Below are 23,154 nucleotides of genomic sequence, written 5' to 3' on the forward strand. Positions count from 1 at the left end.
GTGTGTGTGTGTGTGTGTGTGTGTGTGTGTGTGTGTGTGTGTGTGTGAGAGAAAGAAGACAGTGTGGGCATGCACGTGTATCTGTGCTGTTTTCTCAGCCGTTGCCACATACGTGGTCAGCCAGTCACTGAGGATGTTCTGCTCACCCTTGACCCACATGTTTGTTCCTCCTCTGCTGGATCCACTTCTACCATCTTCAATGCTCGCTGTCAGTTCCAAGCACGAAAATGAGCTTCTTGACTTGTGTTGCCAAAGTACACAACTGTGCACCTTCATGAAAAAATGATGTTTGGTTTTCCTCTCTTTGCTCAGAGAGGTCAGCAGATTGTTTTCAAAGGGAAATTGCTCATTCTGAGCGAGGGAGAGCAGAGAAAACAGTGTGACGGACTGAGACGAGGCATCCCTGCCACTCCCTGCTCAGTCTATATCGTTTGTGGGATTCTGATGCATTATGGATGAGGCTATAGATCGCTGAGCTCAGCTCTGCTCCACTGACCCACTTAGCGCGCGCACACAGACACACACACACACACACACAATTCAAATCTGATCACAACCTCTAGAGAGATATCGTCATATTTTGTCTCCACTAATATCCATGACCAATCCTCTCATTCTCATGTGTGTCAGCCAGTAGGAATCCTACTGTTTGCATCCCATCAGAAAGGCTCACAAATGACCTCTAGGCCACTGAAATAACATTGGCAGTATGTTTGCAAATAATGCAGCTGGTTGAAAATGTTCCATCTGAAACAATAAAGCATCATAAATTGGCATTTTCTGCATGCTGACATCGACATGCATTTTTCATGACTTTCTCTAATCCCCTGTCTTTGAAATATTGTTCAACCACAAGAGCTAAACCGTTTTCTGCCCTCACTCTTGCCATGTCCTCCACCCTTCCTCCCTGATCTCGGTACCTGTTTGCCTTCATGTTACTGCCACATCAGGTCTGCATTATGCTACATTAAAGGCTGCATGTCTGTCAATAGGAGTGATAAGAGAAGAATGCAATAACAGCGGGGTTATGCACAGGAAACATGTCAGGAAATGTGCAGTCAAAGACAGGCCAGTGACAGAGTCAACCATCCACACAGCAGTTGGATATTCTGTGCTCTAGCTCCCACTTGTGGATTAAGGCTGTAGTTGGTTTTTGTACTCATTTCGTGGAATATTCAGTTTCTCTTTTAATGGTATGATAATCCACATTCATCTCTGGAATAGAAATACACAAAGCCTTGTACAAGGGGAAGTCTTATGGACGGTTACACTTTGGAAGTAGATCTGTTTACCTTCTGTGTTCAGTATGGCCAAAGATGCTCTATAACAAAAATAATGCATAAAGCTCTACCTATGGTGTGAAATGGTTCCTGTCTCCTTAGTGGGCGTGGTCTCTCCCTCCATCTCCCCACCTCATTTGGATATGTTGTGAAGGTTGTGTGGATGGACGAACGCAGATTGGGTTATATTTGCATAATGTATTTAATATATGTTTTTCCTAACATAAGATACTTACACAACAAACAGCCATATTTAGCATTACGAAAATTTGTTGTCTACAGCATTAGAACGTTAGTTGCCAGATCTCCAGGGACTTTGTTGTTGAACAACATAAATCTTCTGATTTGTGCGTTCGAAAAAAAACATTTTAGTGTCGAAATGTTTGGAAGATATGTGGCTTGTGAAAAATGGGTCCATCGTTTCCTTCGGTGACTATGGAGCCAAAGAATCGGGTTATAGTCTGTGTTCACGTTCACTTCTCCCATTGGAGGTAATAGACTCAGGACCTGCCGCTACCCTCCTAAAAGGGCGGGGCGAAACCGAAACCCACGTGACACAGATACAGGAAGCTGACTCGCAGTACGCCGTCTCTGGTGTTTCATCCGGTCTCAACTCTGATCTTAACTGATCATTGTGAGCTCAGTTTTGGAAGTTGATGTCAGTACAGGAGGCAGTCCATTGCATTGTTAGATCATCTGAATGGGCATTGCCCTCCAAAGTTGTCATTAGGTAATAGCTTTCAAGCACTGATGAGAACTTCCTATTAGTGAAATAACAATCCTCATTATCTGTCCCCTGTTATGAAATCTAGTGCTTCCTAGTGGCCTAATTCACACAGTGAAATCTTGCTTAAACTTCCCCAAAACAGTCCCCAGGCCCCCGACCATCCAACAGGTCTGCTCCATTGTGGGGTCAGCCTGGGGCCACAGTGAGTGAGTGGTGCAGGGTTTGGGTGGAGGGAAACAAGAAAACGGAGAAGGAGCCAGACCAAATAATCTTTCAGGGCCAAAACGCTTTGGTCCGTTTGTTCTAGATTCTTCATCTTCCTGCTTATGAATAGGCTGGCAGTGTGTTTGGTTCTGCATTCTGCCCCATGGTACTCTGGGTATTGTACAGCATCCAGCCAGATAAACTTGCACATTTTGGGCCAGTGCCCTTTCTGTCTTCATGTTGCATAACCAGAAGCAGCTCCAACAAATACCAACCACCACCAGTGGACGAGCATTGTCTCTGCTTATCCACTGTTTCCCTTCACGTGTACACACACACACACACACACACACACACACGCACACACTATGTCTCACCCTATCTGTCCCCACACTGTCTCTTAAACGTCACTCCATCACCTGCAAATTCATACATAGACATATACTGGGAACAAACTAATGCTGGATTTTTAAGGCTGATGCGACATCACTATCAGTTTATTTTACACAAGTAAATAACAAACAATATTGATAAACATCATATGTATAATTCATGGCACAATTCAAACAATAAAAAAAAAAAGAATATATATTTTTTGCCATTGACTGCTTTTTCTGAAATAAGCTCCCATAGGGGACACCGGAAGGGGCGGGACCTCTCCTCTCTATATTAGCTTACTGTATATAAAGGACCTATTTATTTAACATATGTACTTCATTCATTGTCAAAGGTTCAAGCATTGTACTGTACCTTAGCAAACCCTCATACTGTGCAACACTGACCTGTGACCAGCTGTACGTTGTTTCTTTAGTAGAAAGTAGTTCCAATGAAAACATTCAACATGCGGTTCTCCGGTATGTGTCCACTCCAGGCTCCTCTTATTGTCTGGGTTGTTGTTGTTGTTGACGTTTGTTTGTTTTACTTCCTGCCTGGCGCTTGTAGATGCCAGTATTGGAGTTGGCTTCCAAGATGTTTCACGCTCTCTGCCCTCCCCAGTCATAATGGCCCCTGTGTGTAAAGCGCCCAGTGGTTTATGTAACGGCTAATAGGGACATTGATTATACTGGAGCTTAGACTAGGGAGGACTGGACAGCCAGCGTTGGACAGGGGGCTTCTTTTTATGGGTACGGTATTGTTCTGCGGGGCCTGAGCCCCGAGTCATGGTTGTCTCCTCTCTCAAGCTTGAATTACCCTCATTCCATGCAGACAAAGCTCTCGCTCTTCTGCCTTTACATAACCCCTCACACCCACAAACCATGCCACGCCATAACGCTTCACAATTTATGATCACACGGAGGAGACTGTGCTGTTGGTTTGGTTATTTCTACACATAGAAGGATAATTAATGGGAAAATAAATCCTCAGAAAACCTTAGAACGTCACATAGTCCCATGGCAATGGCTCTGTAATTGAATTCCAGTTTTATGTTTTACTCTCACTATCTGTTACTCAATCCACCCGTTCTCCGGTCCCAGTCCAGTTACATCAGAGCCGGGCTCTTCCCTCTGTCTTCTGGATTCTTCCACAACTTTTTGGCAGCGTAGCGCCCGCCTGGCCTCAGTTCAGCACCAGGCTCTGTCCTCAAAAACGTAAAACTCGTTGTCATTCGATGTATTATGAGAATGTTGAGGAAACATCTCCACACAAGTTGTTCTGCATGACTTCATGTGTGAGCTCATCAGTTAGAGCATTGTTCATTAAATAACATGCGGAGCAGCCAGGGGTGACGCTTGCTATTGTTGTGTTGCACAACTTGGTGCATCATCGTCGTCTTCTTAGGTCCTTTATTTGTTTATATCAGTAGTGTAAGGAAATGTTCACGTCATGTAACATAATAATCATATTTTCTCATTCCTAATGTATTCTGAAGTAAAATGCAGTCTAACAAGGCCGTAGAACTACAATTTATAAAGAGAGTGAGAACATTCTTTGTCGTGTGCTCAAACCCATATGCTTTATTTATGTCTGAAAGCAAAATGAAGGTAATAAGATCGATGTACTACATATATTAAATTTGCCTAATGGACATTAGCCTTCAAAGTTTGATGTGACTCGGTTACTCGGTTGCATTTTTGCGTGATTGTCATGCATGTTCTGTGTTCCCATTCATTGCAATAGGAGCCACTCACCTATAGGTGACATGATACTGTCGTAGCCTAAAGTCCTGCTGCCGGCTGTGTCGTATAACTAGATAAGCATTCCAGCTCTGGATTGGTTCCCAACATCACCAGCTCAGCAGGTCTTGTCCCCTTAACACATGCGTAAAATGCACCTGTGAGTGACAAAGAAAGATGTGTTCATCACATTGGGCCATTGTTTTGTTCTGTCTCAAACCTATTCAATTAGACACAAAAAGATCTCAACAGTGTTGTTGTTGTTTTTACTGAACCCATTTGTATCCGCTCACAGTTGTACATGAACATTCATTTATTGTAAATTCTATGAATCAACTTAATTGCCAGTGCAACTCTAATTCACCTGTTGGAACTAGGAAGCAACTCTGATCTCTGTGGAAAATGTCTACGTTTAACTCTGTTCTTAAAGAAATGGATATTAATTTATATATTAATAAGTATGTTTTCTGTGTAATCGCCTGAAAATCATTGCGTTTTTGTTACCATAGAATGAGCCGTTTATGTCTACATGAAGAGCGGCTCCTCTTCACGGAGTAAAAAAATGCAAATCTCGCCCACAAATTGGACCACAGTCTCCAAGAAATCCTATTTGAGTTTAAAATGTAATTTTGTCATTTTAATAACACCAGCAGAGATAAATCATGTTTTTGCAATAATTCTACCCCCATCTTAGTTAACATGAAGCAAATTTCTGTCATTGTAAAAAAACACCAGGTCACAGCTGTTCTTCCTCTCCACTAATTCTGACCAGCTAATGTGGCACTAATAAGGTAAAACAGCCCTGGAGGCCAACAAACTCCATTTACTCTTTGTCCTCCGGCATCAGTCACTTGTCAGGGCATGAGTATACCACCTCCTTCCCCCCCCCCCTCTCTCTGTGTGACTTTGTCATTGCGCAGCCAGTCTGCTATTCGGGGTATGTTATTAAGACATGCTACCAGTGAGTGCGTAAACAGTAAAGACGTCCTGAGTCACCCTGAAAGAGTATTCCTGGACTGACGGGAGCTGCTGGGGGCCACATGGCCTAAACTTCATGAGAGCAGAAGCAGAGAATGATTGTGATGCATTCGTGTCTGAAAGGAACTTGTCAGTTGGAAGATCCAGTGTGGGTTTCCTGTAAGTGACTAACGATTGGCCGTCAAGCCATCTGTAAGAAAAACGGAACTAATCAGCTCTTCCTTTTATAAGTGTTGACTAAGTAGCAATATACCCATCACTAAATAAATATTAGCTTATAGCGTTGATTAAAACACACATATTTCTCCATGTGTGCATATATGAAATAAACAAAGTCATACCTACATGTATAAAGGATTGGTAGTTGTGTGTAATATACTGTTAAACCCCTAAAACAGTTGTTTTGGTCAGTTATGTTCCAGCTTTGTGATGTCCAACTGTGATGCTACAGTGACTTCCTGTTTACATAGTTGATTGCTCTTGATCATACGATGTTTTCCAGCAACCAATTTACATGATATTCAGCCTTAACTTTCTTTTGCCATGTTAAGCCTGCTCAGACTTTAAATGGCTGCATGGCTGCCTCCGTGTGTCACATCGATTTGATACTGGGGTCAAACCTACGTGTCACACACTTACATTCCCACCCGAGCAACTTGAGTTTGTCCTTCTTTACATAAGCAGCCTTTTCCCTAAATCCTACCCTCTCCTCCCGCGCTCTCATTAAAGCCTGTATTCATGCTCCCCTCTCGCCCCCCCCCTCTCCTCAGCTTCTGCACTGAAGTCTTTAGCGGCCCTTGTCCTGCCTTACCCCCCACGCTCTCTGCTTTGCTCTTTCTCCCTAATTGGTTTGTACACTTTCGAAAGTGATGGCTCTCAAACACAATGATTTTATCGTGGAGAACAAAAGCGCCAAAGCTCCTAAGAATAGTGTTTGTTGGAGTATTTCAATAGGAATTTGCATGTGTTTTAAGGCCGTGAAGGTGACCAGCTTCAAGTCTGTATACCACCAATGACCTCATGTCAACATGAAAATACCTGGTAGATTGTAGTTGATATTTTATTACCTGTACGGATGCGGTCGGGACAATTTCCCTACATCAAATGGTGCTAATGAACTGTAAACAGGATTAAGTTTAAGGATTGTAGGAAACATGATCACCACGCTGTTGCTGTGAAATTGCAAGAACATTACCAAAGCCGTGTTGGACATTTGTTGTCAGTGGATAAGCAACTCTGTGACGCAATCATAAGCTAAAGTCATGTGTGCACACATATGCACAGGTTTGAATAGCAGCTTTGTAATCATCATATGACCGTGTGCTCTGTGTAATCTGGGATTTTTTTTTTTCTTCTTTTTTTTTTTTGGGTGCAAGTTTGTTTTCCATCGATCAGCAGAAGAAGAAGGAAACATTTCTTGTCTAGCTCTCGGTCGTTAGCGCACACGGGCAGTGGAAAGGGATTCCTTAACATGATCACTCAGGACGCTGATTGGCTGCGACAATCAAACTGTGAGATAATTGAAAGGCGGGAGCGGAAGATTTTTCTCGCTCTCTGCCTGAACTAGCCACTGTGTTGGAGCGGAGCTGGCCTAGAAACTCAGACAGAAGAAAAGACCCCCCCCCCCCCACTTCCCCGCTTCACTTCACAAAGCTTCCTCACAACCCCTCTTTCCTTTGCTCCCTCTCTCGCTCCGTCTCCCTCTCACTGACAGCTCCTGGTGGGCTCCTTTTTTTTTTTCTTCCTGTCTGCTCCCTCGCTCCCCTCACATCCGTCCTCTGGGTCTCTGCCTCTCTCTTCTCCCTCTGAGGATTCCTATCCCCGACGGACTCTTTCAACACTTAACTTCACAGTAAACTCTTCCTTCTTTTAACCCCGCCGCCATCCAGCCCCTTCGAGTCTTCATCGGATTAACTGCCTCATCTCTGACACCCCAAACCCGCATCAGACAGACCCTTGGCTCCAGAGGAGTCCTTGTTCTCCCACCAATGCACTCTGCACTCTGTCCGCAGGATTCGTGCTCGGCGAAGCGCGTATGTGTGTGCTCCATAGGCTTCTCCGCCAAGCGCGTTGTTGGCACTGAAGCGTGCTCGTGGGCTTTGAGGAGCGGCTGCTCTGTGAACCAGCAGCACAACACTCTCTAGACTCTGCAGCTATCAATAGTCACGGTTCATTGCCGCAGGAACCGCACTCTCTATGGATTCTGGATATTCAGTCAAGCCACCTAAGAGTCTCTACGTCTTTGCTGTCGAGTGGAGTAGTTGTCCGGTGGACTTTGAGTCAAGTGGACTTTGTTTGGGGGAAGCGTCCTGAGTGATGACTTCTTCCTCTCTCCCCCTGGCTGTGGTCGTCTCCCGAGGGACACGCAAACAGACAGACAGACCAAACGAGCATTTCCAATCCAGGCCGCGCGCATGCGCCTCCCCGCCATGGAGGTCATCCTCAACCTGGTAACTGCTGACACCTCTCCATTTCCTGCTCCCACAACCGTGAGTCTCCGCCTGGTCATCACTTGTGTTTAGAGGTTTTGACTCATTTTATTCACTTCAATGATTCATACTAATGTCATGAATCCAGTACACGTATATCATGTGGCTACTCACCTGTTTAAAGTGTTGTTCTGTGTTCTGGAACTAAAGACGGTGCTGTATTGAAAGCATTAAAGGTGTTTCAGAACCTTTAATGCCACGAAATCTGGTAGGAGACCAATATCTTGGTGCGAAAAGGATTGTGTCTTGAAATCATAGGGATTGAAAGTCTTTGTTGTGATAGAGGGGCCCAAGAAAAGCCTGTGTTGTGTATGATTAGTAGCTTGTGTTGTGCTTTGTGCTAATTCATGGGTGAATGTGTTGAGTTAAACTGCCACTTGTCGGGCATCACATGGAGTTATGTCATTTTCTATATCTGGTGAATGGGGCTCGTTGTTGCCACATTGGATCCCCTTAAGGGGAAACAAAAAAAGGCATTTAAAACTAAGTCTTTTGTTTGAATTTCAACGCTGCTTAATTTAGCACGCCTGTGTGGGAACTGAACACATGAGGAAATGAGAAGGGGTCGGCAGGAAAATAATAGTTCAGGGTTAAAGATGGAAGAGATTTGTCACATGTACTGACGTTTTCGATAACTAAATAACCCTCCATGGAGGCACATGCACTTCACTGCATGCTCACTTTGCTCTACTACCACACACCATGAATTGGTTTTATCTGTTTGATAAAAGACATCAGGATCGCTACGTAATGCCAATTTCTGCTACGACAACCGCTTTCTGATTGACTGCAGGGTTAAAGATCGAACCGACTAATCAGGAGTGTGAAGTTCAGTCCGTCCCAGATGATTGGTTTCGATGCCTCCCGAGTGATAAGGTCCGAGAGATACACCAGGTATAAATGGAGAGCGGACAGCTGTAAAATGTATAATCACTGTATACAGGTGGATGGGTCACAGACGTCATTCAGGCGCAGCACTAAGCGTACGCCTCCCAAGCCCGACTCTAGCGTCCACCATGGATCCGAGGTCCCGTCGCTCGAGGATATTACACGCTGTAGATAAGCAAGGTTGGAGGACCGGCACACCCAGCCAGCCTGCTGCTGCTGCTGAAACCCTGATGTGCTCTACCTTCTTCCATACTTCAGAGAAGGCTGTAATAGGGGGGTGTAGAGCAGAGCAGATCTCCCAGAAAGAATCCTCAAGTTTTAGTGTCACTCTTGCATCTTTGGCACAAGAAACACAAGCTGACATCATAGGAATGCGAGGCGTAATGACCAACAAGGTTTTGCACTTTTGAGCATACAAATTGAGCTTCACCATATAGAGCATGACAGTTGTTTGTTTTTGCGTAAAAGAAAACAGTGGAACTAGACCTAAAATGTTTGTATTCAAAACAATCTCAGCTCAGTGCTGTGGTTTATGCCTGCCGTGTTTACACTAAATACTGTATTTAAGAGCATTATATAAGCTGTAAGTCTTAAACAGGGAGGTGTTTGTTTCATTCTTAAACATGTGGTGTACAATTCTTCATCTTTTAACAATAAGCAACAGTCAATGGGGTTCAAATTCCCCTCGCCCTGAACATTTACTGGACCTGAACTCTGCTGACGTAACAACAAATACATTCAACAGGACTTAAAGGAGGCGTAAACGAGGGGGGGGGGACATGTCTGAAGCTATGGGGTTGCAAAGAAACGAGAACTGATAAGTTGCCCAAAAATATATCGGACAGACTCTGACAGCATCAGCCCACTTCCTGCTCTATGACCTACATTGAGCGGGCAGGAATTTGAGGCACACGTGTGTCTGCGAGTGATCGAGATGGGGCAGTACAAGATGTTCTGGTTGCGTGCCTGATGCATATCTGACGACATTATCCCCGTAATGCTTTCTAAATGCCTGCTTGTGTGAGAGTATGGGCCGCAGGTCTGAGTGTTTAGGTCTGGCTTCTCCCAGGCACTCCGGTGGATCCAAGGTAAGTCGGGGCCGCCCCTCTCACGGCGCTAACTAGCTGTACTTGGATCAGAGGCTGTTGCACAACCCGGTCCACCAGCAGGCGGACCCAGTTTCTTTCGGACAGAGGTGGGGTGAGAACAGACTCCTTCCTGTGTGGATGTGGTGGGGGATAGGTCCTTTTTTGTTTTCCTTTCTTACTGATAAAGTGTAATCGGAATGGGATCATGCAACCCCCCCCCAATTACAAACACACACTCAGCTTCCCTCATTAGGCTACACCAGCTCCAGTGATGCAGTGCCTGTCGCTTCTTGCTTCAGCGGCTCAGCTTGGCTCTGTTAACACTTGCAAATTAGCCTAATCCTTCAGCTCGCCATCTTTAATTACGTGCACGATTAGCCGCGGAAAAACTCGACCATTCGGGGACGACGCTGATCTCGCAGGCAGTGTGTTCACTCTCTTATCTGTGGCATCAGAAGGCTGGGGATGACCGTGTGTGCTGGCAGTATACAAAATGAGATCATCAATGTGCAGTTAGCGGTCATAAAGAAGGTAAGCTGTAAAACAAGGTACACCCTCGTAAAACCACATGACTGAGCAGCTGTGTGGGTCCTCTGCTGAGAGAGGATTTCTTTTTGATCAGTGAGAGGCCGTTGATTTGGTGCCAGCGTTCACAGATCACTCGGCCTTCTTATCACAATGTCAAAGAGCTCTATCTACTCTGTATTGCAGGCTGTACTCCAGTCCAAAGGGTGCTGCTGACTCGTCCTTTGCCCTCTTTATCTACCGTATTCCTTTAGTCAGAGGGCACACATTTTTAATTATTCAGATAATGGAGTCATCTGTAAGACCATGAGCAAACTGGGAAACCTTCACGGTTACCCCCATGGAGTGCTCATATGGATGAAACGAGCACTTAATTCATGCTCGCCCCCCCCCATGAAGCTATTAATACTGTTTTGTTTATAGCCGAGAGCAGACCAGGTGCCGCTGTGAAACGTCCCCTCGTAGTTCTTTCTCTCTTTGCCGGCCCAGCAGGCTGTTCTAGTTCCCTGATTCACTCGATCGCCTCGGCTGCCCGTCAAGAGGATTTGATCAAGTATAGACTTACAGTGCACTCAACAGTAGTTGGGTTAATTGACTCGTGGCCTTCTTCTGTTAAACGCTGTCGTACAGTGATCAAAATGATGCAAAAACATTTCATTTCCTAAGCCCAATAGCCTTAAATTTGGATGAGTTGCCGAATCTCGTGTTCCCTCTACTCAAAGGTGTGTGTGTGTGTGTGTGTGTGTGTGTGTGTGTGTGTGTGTGTGTGCGTGTGTATTGGGCTGTCAGACTGGTTTTTCTTGCCCTCTCTATTGGCAGACCCAGACAGAGAGGCTAGGAGCTGATATAGTCTCACATCAGAGGCACGTCCGCCCTGTCGCCTCTTGTTTAGCATGATTAAAGGATTCCACTTCACACATTAACTCTGATTGTCACTCCCTTTAATCATTTAATGCATTATTCTTCAATGTATTGTAAAGCAAGCGTTCTCTTTTGTGGTGCCTGTATGAGATACTGATCAGCAGTCTGGTGTTGCTCATTCTTCCACGTAGTTCACTCGTTTGTTTGTTTGTTGTTAAAAGATCTATTATGAATGACAGTCTCTGGTACAACGCAAACCACCATGGTTTATGATTCATGCATTTATGTTTAAGTAGTTGTGGTTGGTTTGAGTAGAGCTTAAAGGGACAGTTCACCCCAAAACAAAAGAAATACATATGTTTCCTCTTATCTGTATTGCTGTTAATCATTCTAGATTGTTTTGGTGTGAGTTGCCTAGTTTTTGGAGATATCGGCCGTGGAGATGTCTGCCTTCTCTCTAATATAATGGAACAATGTGATTCTTTAATTCTATCTTAAACGGCTCACAACAAGTTTGTGGATTATCTTGATGTACCTTATCTTAGTCTTGATTGGTTTTATTTATGTGTAAACTTGTAACGTATTTTGTATGTACAAGTAACAGCTGTTAAGTACATGGAGTAAATACTGTCACATTTACTCCATGAAATATCAAGTAGCTTGTGTATAAAATACTCTAGTTAAGTACAACTATCCCTCATTGTACTTAATTACAGTACCAGTGTATTATTCTAATAGTAGTAGTGATAGACAGAGCAGTTAGTAATGCCGGTTCTTAAGAGTTGTCGCTTTATTCTTATTTGTCTGTGACTGTTGTTGAAATGCTATTTCTGCTCCCGGTGAGGGTGATTGACGGCTGCCTGCCGTGCAGCTCACAGGATGATGTCATCCCTCAGCTGTGAGGGGAGGAGGAAGGGGCGGGGCTTCGAGCTCTGCCCGGTTTACTGAGTTTCAGGTGCGCTTCAACTTTCACAAAAGCTCGGAGAGCTGGAGCCACAGCAGCCCGGCGGAACTCCCCGAGGAACCGGCGCGGATTTTATTTAGTTATCGATTGAACTTCAACAAAGCGCGAGGACACGGATGAAAACACTCAGTCTCTTTACTTTGAGGGGAAAATGCACTGGGAACAGTTCCTCCGTTTGACCAATGGAAAGGTGAGCGGCTTTCAGCGCGTGTTGCTCTGTGAAGAGGAGTTATTTATAAATAGATTTAAAAAAGGTAGTTTGGTCATTTGTGTTTACTTCATAAAGTCTGTCAGAGGGAATGTTTAATCTGGAGGTTTGGTTTTCCTCCCGGATGCTCTGTGGTTTGTGTCATCAGTTAGTCATGCAGGTGAGCCTCTGCGGCTGTGTTTTGACCTGTTATGGTATTAGTGGCCTGTTCTGAGTGGTGCAAGGTGAATAACTGTCTCCGTGGTCCTTCGTGGCTTTTGTGTTTGTTTTTATCTGGGTGGCTTGTGAGCCCCCGCAGTGTGCTGTGAAGTTCAGCTGCTTATTTTTTGTATGAGAAGAATATTCTAGGAGAATATTTTGTTCACAGTCCCCGATGCATCATCAGCTCCAGTGTCAGTGTTCTGTGTATTCATCCCCAGAGACATCTGTGGACAAGAGTCACATTTGTGATTGAAGGTGCTGTCGCTTCATAATCTTCTCGGGGAGGGTTGATGTAGATTAAGAAACACAGGGAAACCTCCCGTTTAGTTTCTTTGTTCTTTACACAAATGCTCTGTGGCTTAATGACAAAATCAGGTCAGTGTCTGAACAACCGGACAAATATTCTTAATCTGTGAAACTACTGTGAACAAAAATCTAATATCCTGTCAGTCTTGTCCTTTATCGTTGCTCCCTGAACAAATGGAAGTAGAGATTAGGCTGATGCTCTTTTAACCAAAGAAAAAGAGACCTGCTGGCAGCTGTGGATTCACACTTATTGACGAGTGTTGAGTTGTGTGTGGATGTACTGACAAGTTTCTTTTTCCACTTTCTTTTCTGTGTAAATGAATTTAAAAACATCATGCATCTTCCTCTTCAGAGCAGCTGACCGCGAGTTGCCTTTTCAATCGTCTCAATTTGCCTCCTTTTTTGGCGACGGGCTGTAGACATGCAGAAGCCTTTTTTTTTTTTTTTTTGCCCCTGTCAGCAAAATTACATCCTCAATATGCAACTCACACTTTTTCTTCCCTTTTTTATTTTCCTCTTCGATCCTTCCTTTCACCCTCTTGACGTTTTACCTCCCCCCCATCCCTTCTCCCTCTCGCAACTCTCAGATCGACCGTCTGGAGGTGAGCGGGCTCGGCCCAACAACCCTGGCTGTGTCGTGCGGGGCGGACGGTTCGTTCCCGGGAGGCGAGGACGCCACCCCCGACCCTCAGCGCACAAAGCAGGCGATCGCCCAGCTGCAGCAGAAAATCCTCAAGCTCACCGAGCAGATCAAGATCGAGCAGACGGCAAGGGACGACAACGTCGCCGAGTACCTCAAACTGGCCAACAATGCTGACAAGCAGCAAAGCACACGCATCAAGCAGGTGAGAAGAGGAGCTCCATGAAACTATTCATGTGTCTACTAATCTAGTCTTGGATTCTATTTTTAACAGGCTTATGTGACAATCAGTGCATTAACCCTAAACCTGTTGATTCATGTTGTTTGTCCCTAGGGGGAGGGAGGGAACATGTATTAAAGTGGAGTGGGTTATTGCAGTGTAATGCTTGTTCCCCTCACTAATCAAAACCCGTTCTGTGGCTGTCAGGTTTTCGAGAAAAAGAACCAGAAGTCGGCGCTGAGCATCCAGCAGCTGCAGAGGAAACTGGAGCACTACCACCGGAAGCTGCGGGAAGTGGAGCACAACGGGATCCCGCGCCAGCCCAAGGATGTCCTGCGGGACATGCAGCAGGGCCTGAAGGACGTCGGAGCCAAAGTCACCGGCTTCAGCGAAGGCGTGGTGGACAGCGTGAAGGGAGGCCTCTCCAGCATCTCCCAGGCCACCCACTCCGCCGCGGGGGCCGTCGTCTCCAAGCCCCGGGAGATCGCGTCGCTGATTCGCAACAAATTCGGCAGCGCCGACAACATCCCCTCGCTCAAAGACTCTCTGGACGACCCCTCGGTGGAGGAAGGCGTGACGGGGGCCGGCAGTCGTTCGCTGGGCAACGCCGGGCACCACCTCCAGCCGAGTCCCAGGTACGGCAGTGAGGACGACTGCTCCAGCGCCACGTCGGGCTCGGCTGGGGCCAACAGCACCACAGGGGCCCCCGGAGGTCCCCCGAGTTCCAGGGGCAACACGCTGGAGAGGAGCCAGAGCTCCGGCCTGGACATGCTGCTGCAGGAGGTGCAGGAGCTGAGGGAGGGCCAGGCGAGGCTGGAGGAGAACCTCGACAGTTTGAAGAGCCACTATCAGAGAGACTACACGGTTGTTATGGAAGCACTGCAGGAGGAACGCTTCAGGTACATAGAGAAGAACTACAAGAGTGTGTCATACGCTCCTAAAGCACTTCCTGTTTAGTACAGGAAATCCTCTAAAAATCTAACAGTGTGTAATCAGAAAGAACTATTATTTTTGGAAACGCACACTAAAACACTGATCATTCATATCTCTGTGCTGCTGTTGACGCATCATCTCGGGCAAAACTCTCCCTTTTCCTGAGTAGTTTTATCAAAGCTGTCGATTAAAAACAAAACCTTGACCTCCTTTACATAAACATAAAGCATAAAGGTGCTGCTCTTGTACTCGGCCTCAAAGCGTACGTATCCCGCATACCCAGTACTATTACAACAGCTAACTCTTGCTTTGACAACTTGCTTTCACGTTTAAACTGATAGAAATGTCACTAGCTTCTGTCAGAAGTGACAGACACACCTGCACCTCCTCTCAGTGCTTTGATCTTTAAGATCTCTGGTGGTGTCCCGGCTCTGCATATCTCGTCTCCGGCTCAGACGTGCAGCTCTTGTTTTGGGTTTGTCTGTGGGCAGTTGGTTTATAAAAACAACACACACACTCACTCACACACTCGCATTCCTCCAGAATGTCCTGACAAGAGGGCACAAAGATAAAGAGGGCAGGACAATGGAGGGGGGGGGGGGATGTAGTGAGCAGCTTACATAGCAAAAGAAACACGAGCATTTTTCTCCCTAAAATGTCCAGAGCCGTCTGCGTTTGTCCTCTAAGACCAAAATAATAGCGACCAGAACAGAACGACCACTAAGGAGCTTTTTTCAGCCTCCTGAGAATAATCATTCATAAAGTCATGTGTCTGAATAGCTATTCAGGGATGAATCCATCGTTTCCATTACTAACAACAGCCTAAAATATGAGTGATGAACGTAGAGCTGACATGATTAACAGAAAACGAGTCTGCAACAGTTTTGATGATTAATTAAGTCTTTTTCTTATTTAAAATCAAAGAAATTAATTTGTTCCAGTTTTGTTAATACGTCTTGGTTTTCATAGTGTTCTATAATAATTGCTGAACACCTTTGTGTTTTGAAGACATCACCTCGGGCTGTGGGAAAACGTGACGTTCCCCTTTCTCTGACATGTAATAGACCAAAAAAACAATCGATTAATCAAGAATATTTATCGTACCGACCTAAAATATTCAGTAAAAATCAGTTGAAAAGGAAACAAACTCAGACAAACATACATGGACTTAGTCTAAAGTCTATTCTTGTCCTATGCCGTCCATCCTGCCAAAACACACAGCTCTCCTCCTGCTGGGTGCCTCCCACTGGCCTCTCTCACTCTGCTGACTCTCTCTGATTGGCCAGTTGGATCGGCAGATGAGTAAGCATGCTCTAATCTTGTCAAGGGCGAGTCATCCGTCCAGTCGGGTGCCGTGTGGTCAGATGTCCTCAGGGTCTGTTTCTGCTAATTCCTGCTTCTTTGTCTAAGCTAATTATGCCACAGACTCTCATGCATGTGTGTGTGTGTGTGTGTGTGTGTGTTCAGGTGTGAACGCCTGGAGGAGCAGCTGAACGACTTGACAGAACTCCACCAGAACGAGATCCTCAACCTGAAGCAGGAGCTGGCCAGCATGGAGGAGAAGATCGCCTACCAGTCCAACGAGAGAGCCCGAGACATACAGGTCTGTCCTCCAGGCTGACGTCCACAAGCACGTGTCACAAATATTTTAACGGCTCCCAAAAATCAGTTCAGTCCAAATCATTGTCATTTAAATTGGCTGCTTCAAAAACCAGTCTGCCGTACAAATGGAGTGTCAGAAAGCGATGATAAGAATGTTTAGAGGGTGAAGAGAAAGTGTTCAATTAACTGGTCCTGGTCCTCACTTCTGAGCTGCTGAGTCATTGAAAGCTGTTGTGTAATTCCTGATAAACACACAAGTAACTGCATTACAATCTATATGGAGACGGCAATGCGCGAACATTTTTACTGACGCAGAAAGCCGCTAAACACAGAGTTTAATGAAACATGTTGTTTTTGTCCGTATGTGGTAGTTTTTATTTCCAAATGTCAGAAGTCTTTTTTCACAGTGATGCTTTCACTTCCATAATGTCACCTAATGACGGTGGTGTTGTCACTAATGCCTATACTCTCTACCTCTTAGCACGCTCAACAACTGCTCCTGGATTTAACCAGTTAGCTGTGATAAATGTTTGAGTTTTAATCATAAGTACGGTTTATATCTGTAGTTTTCTGTCAGTATTGGTATCGTTCTATAGTCGTGTCCATTTGGAGGTCTTGAAAGGACGAGTGTTAAAGAGAGCTTAGCCGTCTTTATTTTGCCTTTTTTAAGTAGTGCTAAGCTAATTAAGTCTGCTCAGACGAGACGTAGCAGCTACAGGCATGATCTCATTTGTGCATATTGACACTGTAAACAGGAAGATGAGACGGAGAATCCAGTCTGTCCATCGTCCCTTCTGTTTTCTTCAAAACACAGACATTTCCTTGTCATTGACTGGCATTACTTCTGTCCTTTCCTGTCGTCCATCACGGCTCAGGGTTTGTGTGTCTGCCTGCATGAAGTCTATTTACAGGCTAAGTTGCCCCTTGGCTGCAGTTCTTCTCCTTAAAAGCAGGGGGCGGTAGAGGTCTATGAAATATACACCCTAACTCTTGTGAGGGACACCTGTGAAGTCTAATGCAACCCAAATACAACAGCTCAGACATCCATTCTGCCTTAACTAAGATGCTAATATTCAGTTGTGATCAGGTATTAATTTAACTGTTAATGATTGAGGCTGTGGTGTTGAACTGGATTGCATTATACTGAGAAGTGGAACCGGCAGGAATACTAGAAACATATTTTGATATAATGCAGTCCAGTGAAGTGGCCTCTGAGTGTGTTGTGGCTGTAGTTCTCTAGTCTCTAAGGTGACTTTGTTGACAGATTTTCCTTTTGCTTCTTCCTCTGCAGGAGGCGCTGGAGGCGTGTCAGACCCGGATCTCTAAGATGGAGCTCCAGCAGCAGCAACAGCAGGTCGTCCAGTTGGAGGGGCTGGAAAATGCCACGGCCCGGACCCTCCTGGGAAAACTCATCAATGTGCTGCTCGCCCTTATGGCCGTCCTTCTGGTCTTTGTCTCCACCGTGGCCAACTGCGTTGTCCCGCTGATGAGGACGCGCTCGCGCACGCTCTCCACCCTCCTCCTCATCCTCCTGCTGGCATTCCTGTGGAGAAACTGGGACGCCCTCTCGGGGTTCACGCACCGCGCCCTGCAGCCCCCGGGATGACCTGGTACCGAAAAGCCAGCAACGCGTTGCTTTTTTTGACACCAGGTGATGTAACTTTAGCTGCGATCGCGCAGGAAGTTTGGAGAGCGCGGTCGGCGTTGGAACGGCCAGCGCGACCGCGCACCGAACACTCAGCCGAGCACATTTGGACACGGCATCGAGGAAAAGTGGAAGAAGCGGAGTAAAGTGGAGAACACTCGTGATTGTCTTTTAGGAAGAACGAGACTGTTTACATTTCTGAAAATGAACTACTGTGTCGCTGTCCCTCAGAATGCAGCATTGTACTGTTTTTAAATCTTAGAGTTTAATCAATTGTAATGAAATTATTTCTAATAATATTATTTTTTATTGTCGGCGTTATTTTATTCAGCACCATGTAGCATTGCGCTCCTCTCTCTCTACATGACAGGAGCGTAAGTCAGGAAACTGGGCTGGCGATTTGCTCCAAAGGCCCGGTCCACCTGTAGAGACGTGCAGATGTGATACCGTGGAAGAAGAACTCTTTCCTAGCTGTGATTGGTAGATTTCAACCATGGCTGAAAAACCTTCCTGGGAGTTGCTCCTTTCTTGCTGTGATGAAATTGGTTCATACAGAACACTTTTGAAGGACCGACCAGGACCTCTGAGAATCGTGATGGCCGGAGACTGTTTGTGCTTCCTTACCATTTCTAATCGACGTGCTTTTACTTATTTCCTTTTTCTTTGTTTTTATTATTAAAACAAGAAAAACTGTTTCATAAGGGAGATTATAACGGAAACACAAAGACAGAATGCAGCTTACCGAAGAAACGACACATAAACGCACAGATCTGAGTATTGTTAGGCGTCTGCCAGATTTGCAGCACAGCTATACAATGCTGCATTTTGTTTTTGATTAAGAAAAATGACATAGGAACCAGTTTTGTGTTTAAATGCAATGACAAAAGGCCTTTGTCCAAGTAACATCGATTAGCCAGGATAATTGTCTCCCACCACCCGCCATATTTGATGTGATCAGGTCAGAGAAAGAGAGACTTCTGGTGCTTATCCAGCTCCATCTCAGCTGGAACAGGAATGCTGCTGCTTTATATCCACAGTGCAAGTCGTCCCCGCTGCCATGTCAGTCAAATGCACACTGATATTGTCCTCTTCATCCCTGCCTGTTATCTCCTCTGGCTGTCTTTTCTTTTTCTACGAGTACGCCGTCTCACGGTGGTGGTCACCCAGTGCCAAACCTTCGTCTACCCGGAGACCCCTGGGCCTCCAAAGGGTCTAAGCTGAGGCGAATGAAGGAGGAGGCTGCTCAGCAGGGGTTGCTTCTATTCAGATATGTGGTGAATGTCTCTCCTGAATGTCAAGGATGTATCTATTTGCGAGTGAAAAAAAAAAATGTATTGGAGAATCTGAATCCAGATCTTCAGACGTGTGTTCCTCAGCTGGGCGTCCAGTCTTTCTCTTATACTCTCTCTTTCTCTCATCAAGTCAAGGACACAACGACGCGACCCGCCGCGTTAAATAGTTCATTGTGCAGCTGATTTCCTAACGGATAGCGAGATCATTTTTTTGAACTCTACAGCTGCACTTTAGCACACGGCTAGATAACATACAAGTCAGGCTGAGGCTCTGAGGAACCTCTCGATGGAGACTTTCAAAGGTTGTCCCTCTTCAGACAGAAGAGGAAGAGCCTCGGAGGGATACGAGGAGTTGACTCAGGTCAGGATCGTTGTCGTCCTCGTCTAAAGAAAAATCTCACAGAGAGGAACTTCTCTCAAACATGCAGTTAAAATGGTAGATTTCATCGATCTATTTCGATCTCGCCGCCGCGGCAGACAAGTTGAGAGTGCGCTGACCTTTGGCCTCGCAGTAACACCTAATGATGTCGGGGTTGTGTGCTGAACCATTCCAGTGCCTTCTGATGTCCTTTTGTAAGTGTGGAATAAATAAAGTGCATTCCCGAACTAACTCATGAGTCATCGCTATTTCTTAAAAGTGACGTGTTTTAATTCATGTCTGCGTTTGTTGTTGTTGTTGTTGGGGCTGCATGACTGCTTTAGGGCATTAATTACTGCAGGATGGGATGATGCTACACATAGTTAGTGCTCTAAATCTCCTTTATGAAAGTCCCCTCATGCAGGTTCCTCATGTAGCCACTAGGTGGAGATATTTGATATTTTGCTTTGAATGCCCCTTGTGCTCTTCCCCCCCCCCCCCATGTCTGTGAGAGGCTCTGTTGAGTTTGTGAATGGTCCTCCATATGAGGGAGGTCTGAACACAAGGTGTTGCACCTTATCAGGAAGGAAACAGGTTGGGTGGGAGGCCCCTTTTAACCGCAGTCTTACTGCCAACAGTCAAAGTGGTGGGCCACCAGGGACAATATTTTCATTACACACAGGAGAGACCACGTCCCCCCCCTAGACACACACACACACACACTTTATTCTACTCTCTCTCCCACACACACATTTAGATTAATTATGTTGAACGCCGCTTGATTGAGCAGCACCAAACCGCAGCGCTCGGTCACACCTCGCCCGGTGATATCTGATGGTGACAGCTTTGGCCCCGCACCGAGCCTTGTCCCCGCAGGACCTCGTGTGCGCGCGTCCCAACCGCTCGCGCACGGTGTTGAAGCTGTTGGCGGTTCATTCAGTGTGCTGTGCAGTTTTTTGGGGAGGAAGGGGGGGTCATTATGTTGCACTTTATCAGAGCGCGTTCCTCCTCTTCTATACACCGCCAGATTTTGATGCGCGTGGCTGTGCGCCAAGGTAAACACGGGACGCACTTATCTGCCCCGCTGATAGCTGCAAGTGGCGGCGGAGAGCAGAGAGTGAGTTTAGCCCCCCAGAGGAGTCTACAGTAAATAGGCACAATCGATTGCGCACGATTTAGCATCTACTTTAATTATTGCGTGTATTCAGAGATGACACTTCTCGGGCTCGCCTGGGAACTGATTAATGCGGTGTCTGACACATCCGCGGTCATTCGTTTCTATTCAGAGATGTGAGCATATGCACACTTCATCCAGAGACAAAAAAAACTGCTAAATATTCTTGCATTTCTGAGCGTGTGTGGGTGGGGGGGGGGGGGGTGCATGTGTTGCGCTTGAATATTTATGAGGTAAAGAGCGCAAGAAAGCAGCGTTGGACGGATTTGAATGTCAAAAACCGGAAAGGTGCGCTGATGTGCCCATCTGGTAGCACTTTCACGCTGCTTACCGAGCCGTATGTGCCCAAAACGGAGCCCTTCGGATCTGCAGAACTAATCTGGGAGCCGAGGGATGACGAGCTGCAGGAGGTGGGATGGTGACCCGTCATTAACCCCAAAGACGAGCGGAACCACGCTGGGGGGGACGGAGATTCAAGTGGCCCATCTTGAAGGAAACAGCGGGCTGCATGGTCATTACTTCATAGGATAAGCTCACATTTTAACACACATAAGTCCATATTTAACATCTAGTAAATATTAGACCCATATTTGTTCTTGTAGTTGGATCAGAATGAAAAAAGTGGCATTCAGGTCAAATTAGCTCAAATAAGTGAGATACATTTAATAATTGTACAATTATAAATGGAGGTGGCATTAAGACTTGTTCCCAGTAGAGTGCAAATTTTACCCAAATGTGTAGGCTACTTTATTAATGATTTATTAATAAATACATTTTTTAATAAGCCGGACAAAAAAAAAATCACTCCAACAAGTTTGATCACCTCTGTGAAGCATGACAATGTCCGGGAATTGCGCATCAACAAATCAACAAATAACTATTTCATCTCTATTGTTTAAAGACTATTTAATATATATATATATATCAACGAGGTATAGTGTGGCTCTTGTGCGCCTCGGGAGAGAGGCTGCTGAGCTGCGCGGTGGGAAGAGAGGGACAGAGGAGGCAGCCTGAAAAGGAAGCACGACTCGCTTATCGCGTCATTCTGGGTCCAGGCGTTGAGCAGGAAACAGCCTTTCCTCTCGGATTGTCGCAGTAGGAACAAACAACACAATTTTGTCTTTGCTCAATGCACCCCTCGGCACAGAACACGCGGAAGCCGGTCAGAAGGAAAAATGCCTCCTTCGATAGCGATAGCTGCTCTGCTCCTCGGCGCCCTGGCTTTGGAGACGCGCCGGAGTGCCAGCGCGCTGCACGTCCAACAGGCGTTCGCGTCTCCAAATCAGACCAATAACTTCGCGATGGACCCGGTGTCCAGGAAGGTCTACCTGGCCACCGTTAACACCGTCTACCAGCTTAACGGGACCTTGAGCGTCGAGGTGGAGAAGAGGACCGGCCCGGTGGAGGACAACCTGTTGTGCCACGCGCCGCAGCTGCCACAGGCTCCGTGCGAGCATCCCAAATCCCTTACGGACAACCACAACAAGCTCCTGGAGCTGGACCGGGAGCAAGGGGTCGTGGTGGTGTGTGGGTCCGTGTATCAGGGCTTCTGTGAGCTCCGAAAGATGGAGAATATTTCGGAGATAGCGGTGGAGTTCCCGCACCAGGGTGAGAAGACGGTTTTCCCCAGCATGCTAAACATCGCTGCCAATCACCCGAACGCGTCCACGGTGGGGCTCATCTTCAGGAGCCACGGGGGGAACACCCGGCTCCTCGTCGGGGCCACTTACACCGGGGCCGGTACCCAGTTTTTCCCCAAGAACCACAGCAAGGAGGACCTGCGCTTTGAAAACACGCCGGAGATCGCCATCCGCTCCTTGAACATCAAGGATCTATCCCGACTTTTCACCTATGACATTAACCCTTCGGAGGACAACGTATTCAAGATCAAACAAGACGTTAAGACCAAAAACAAGCTGAACTTCGTCCACGCGTTCATGCAGAAGACTTATTCCTACATCGCCTTCAATAACGACGCGAAAATGGGCCACAAGGAGAGCCAGCCCAACAGCATCCTCGCCCGGATCTGTCTGGATACCGAGAACTCCCGAAAGCCCAGCGGGCCGGAGAGCAGGAAGCTCACGGAGTCCTACATCCAGATGCCGCTGCAGTGTGGATTTAACGGGAACATTTACAACCGGCTGCTGTCCGTTTACCCCGCGGAGATCCACGCGGACGACGGGCGGAGCTCGGAGCCGTACCTGTTCGGAGTGTTCACCAAGGCGGACAGAAAGTCCGCCCTGTGCGCGTTCAAGTTTGGAGACATCGACGAGGAGATCCGACAAGGCCGCCGGAGCTGCTCCAACTCTCCCAGCAGCGACGTCCAGGTGCTGGACAGCGTCATCCAGGGCTCCGGGGCGGCCTGCATCCAGAAGGGAAACCTGGTGGTAAGCGCTCACAGATCTCTTTTTAACACAGAAATATTACATTTGAAATGAGTGTAGTTTAGCTTCATTT

At 46.4% G+C, this 23,154-nt stretch overlaps 2 protein-coding genes across 13 annotated transcripts in view; both read left to right on the plus strand.

The window, feature by feature from the left end:
- Positions 1-19,322, plus strand: part of tmcc1a (transmembrane and coiled-coil domain family 1a) — a 43,789-nt gene extending 24,467 nt beyond the window's left edge. For 7 of the 12 annotated variants that reach the window (XM_031844606.1, XM_031844607.1, XM_031844609.1 and 4 more), the window contains 4 exons: positions 13,421-13,678; positions 13,901-14,592; positions 16,094-16,229; positions 17,520-19,322. In XM_031844606.1, the coding sequence (XP_031700466.1) occupies positions 13,421-13,678; positions 13,901-14,592; positions 16,094-16,229; positions 17,520-17,834 (1,401 nt within the window). In that variant the 3' untranslated portion in view covers positions 17,835-19,322. Of the gene's footprint in view, positions 1-6,074; positions 12,309-13,420; positions 13,679-13,900; positions 14,593-16,093; positions 16,230-17,519 lie in introns of those variants that run through there. The other 5 variants (XR_004212700.1, XR_004212701.1, XM_031844614.1 and 2 more) reach the window with 4 other exon arrangements.
- Positions 19,323-21,694: 2,372 nt separating this feature from the next.
- Positions 21,695-23,154, plus strand: part of plxnd1 (plexin D1) — a 60,600-nt gene continuing 59,140 nt past the window's right edge. The window contains exon 1 of the mRNA XM_031844773.1: positions 21,695-23,084. Coding sequence (XP_031700633.1) covers positions 21,873-23,084 — 1,212 coding nt within the window. The 5' untranslated portion in view covers positions 21,695-21,872. The remainder of the gene's footprint in view (positions 23,085-23,154) is intronic.

This window comes from Anarrhichthys ocellatus, unplaced genomic scaffold, assembly GCF_004355925.1.
Source record: "Anarrhichthys ocellatus isolate YVR2014 unplaced genomic scaffold, GSC_Weel_1.0 scaffold5, whole genome shotgun sequence".
NCBI lineage: Eukaryota > Metazoa > Chordata > Actinopteri > Perciformes > Anarhichadidae > Anarrhichthys > Anarrhichthys ocellatus.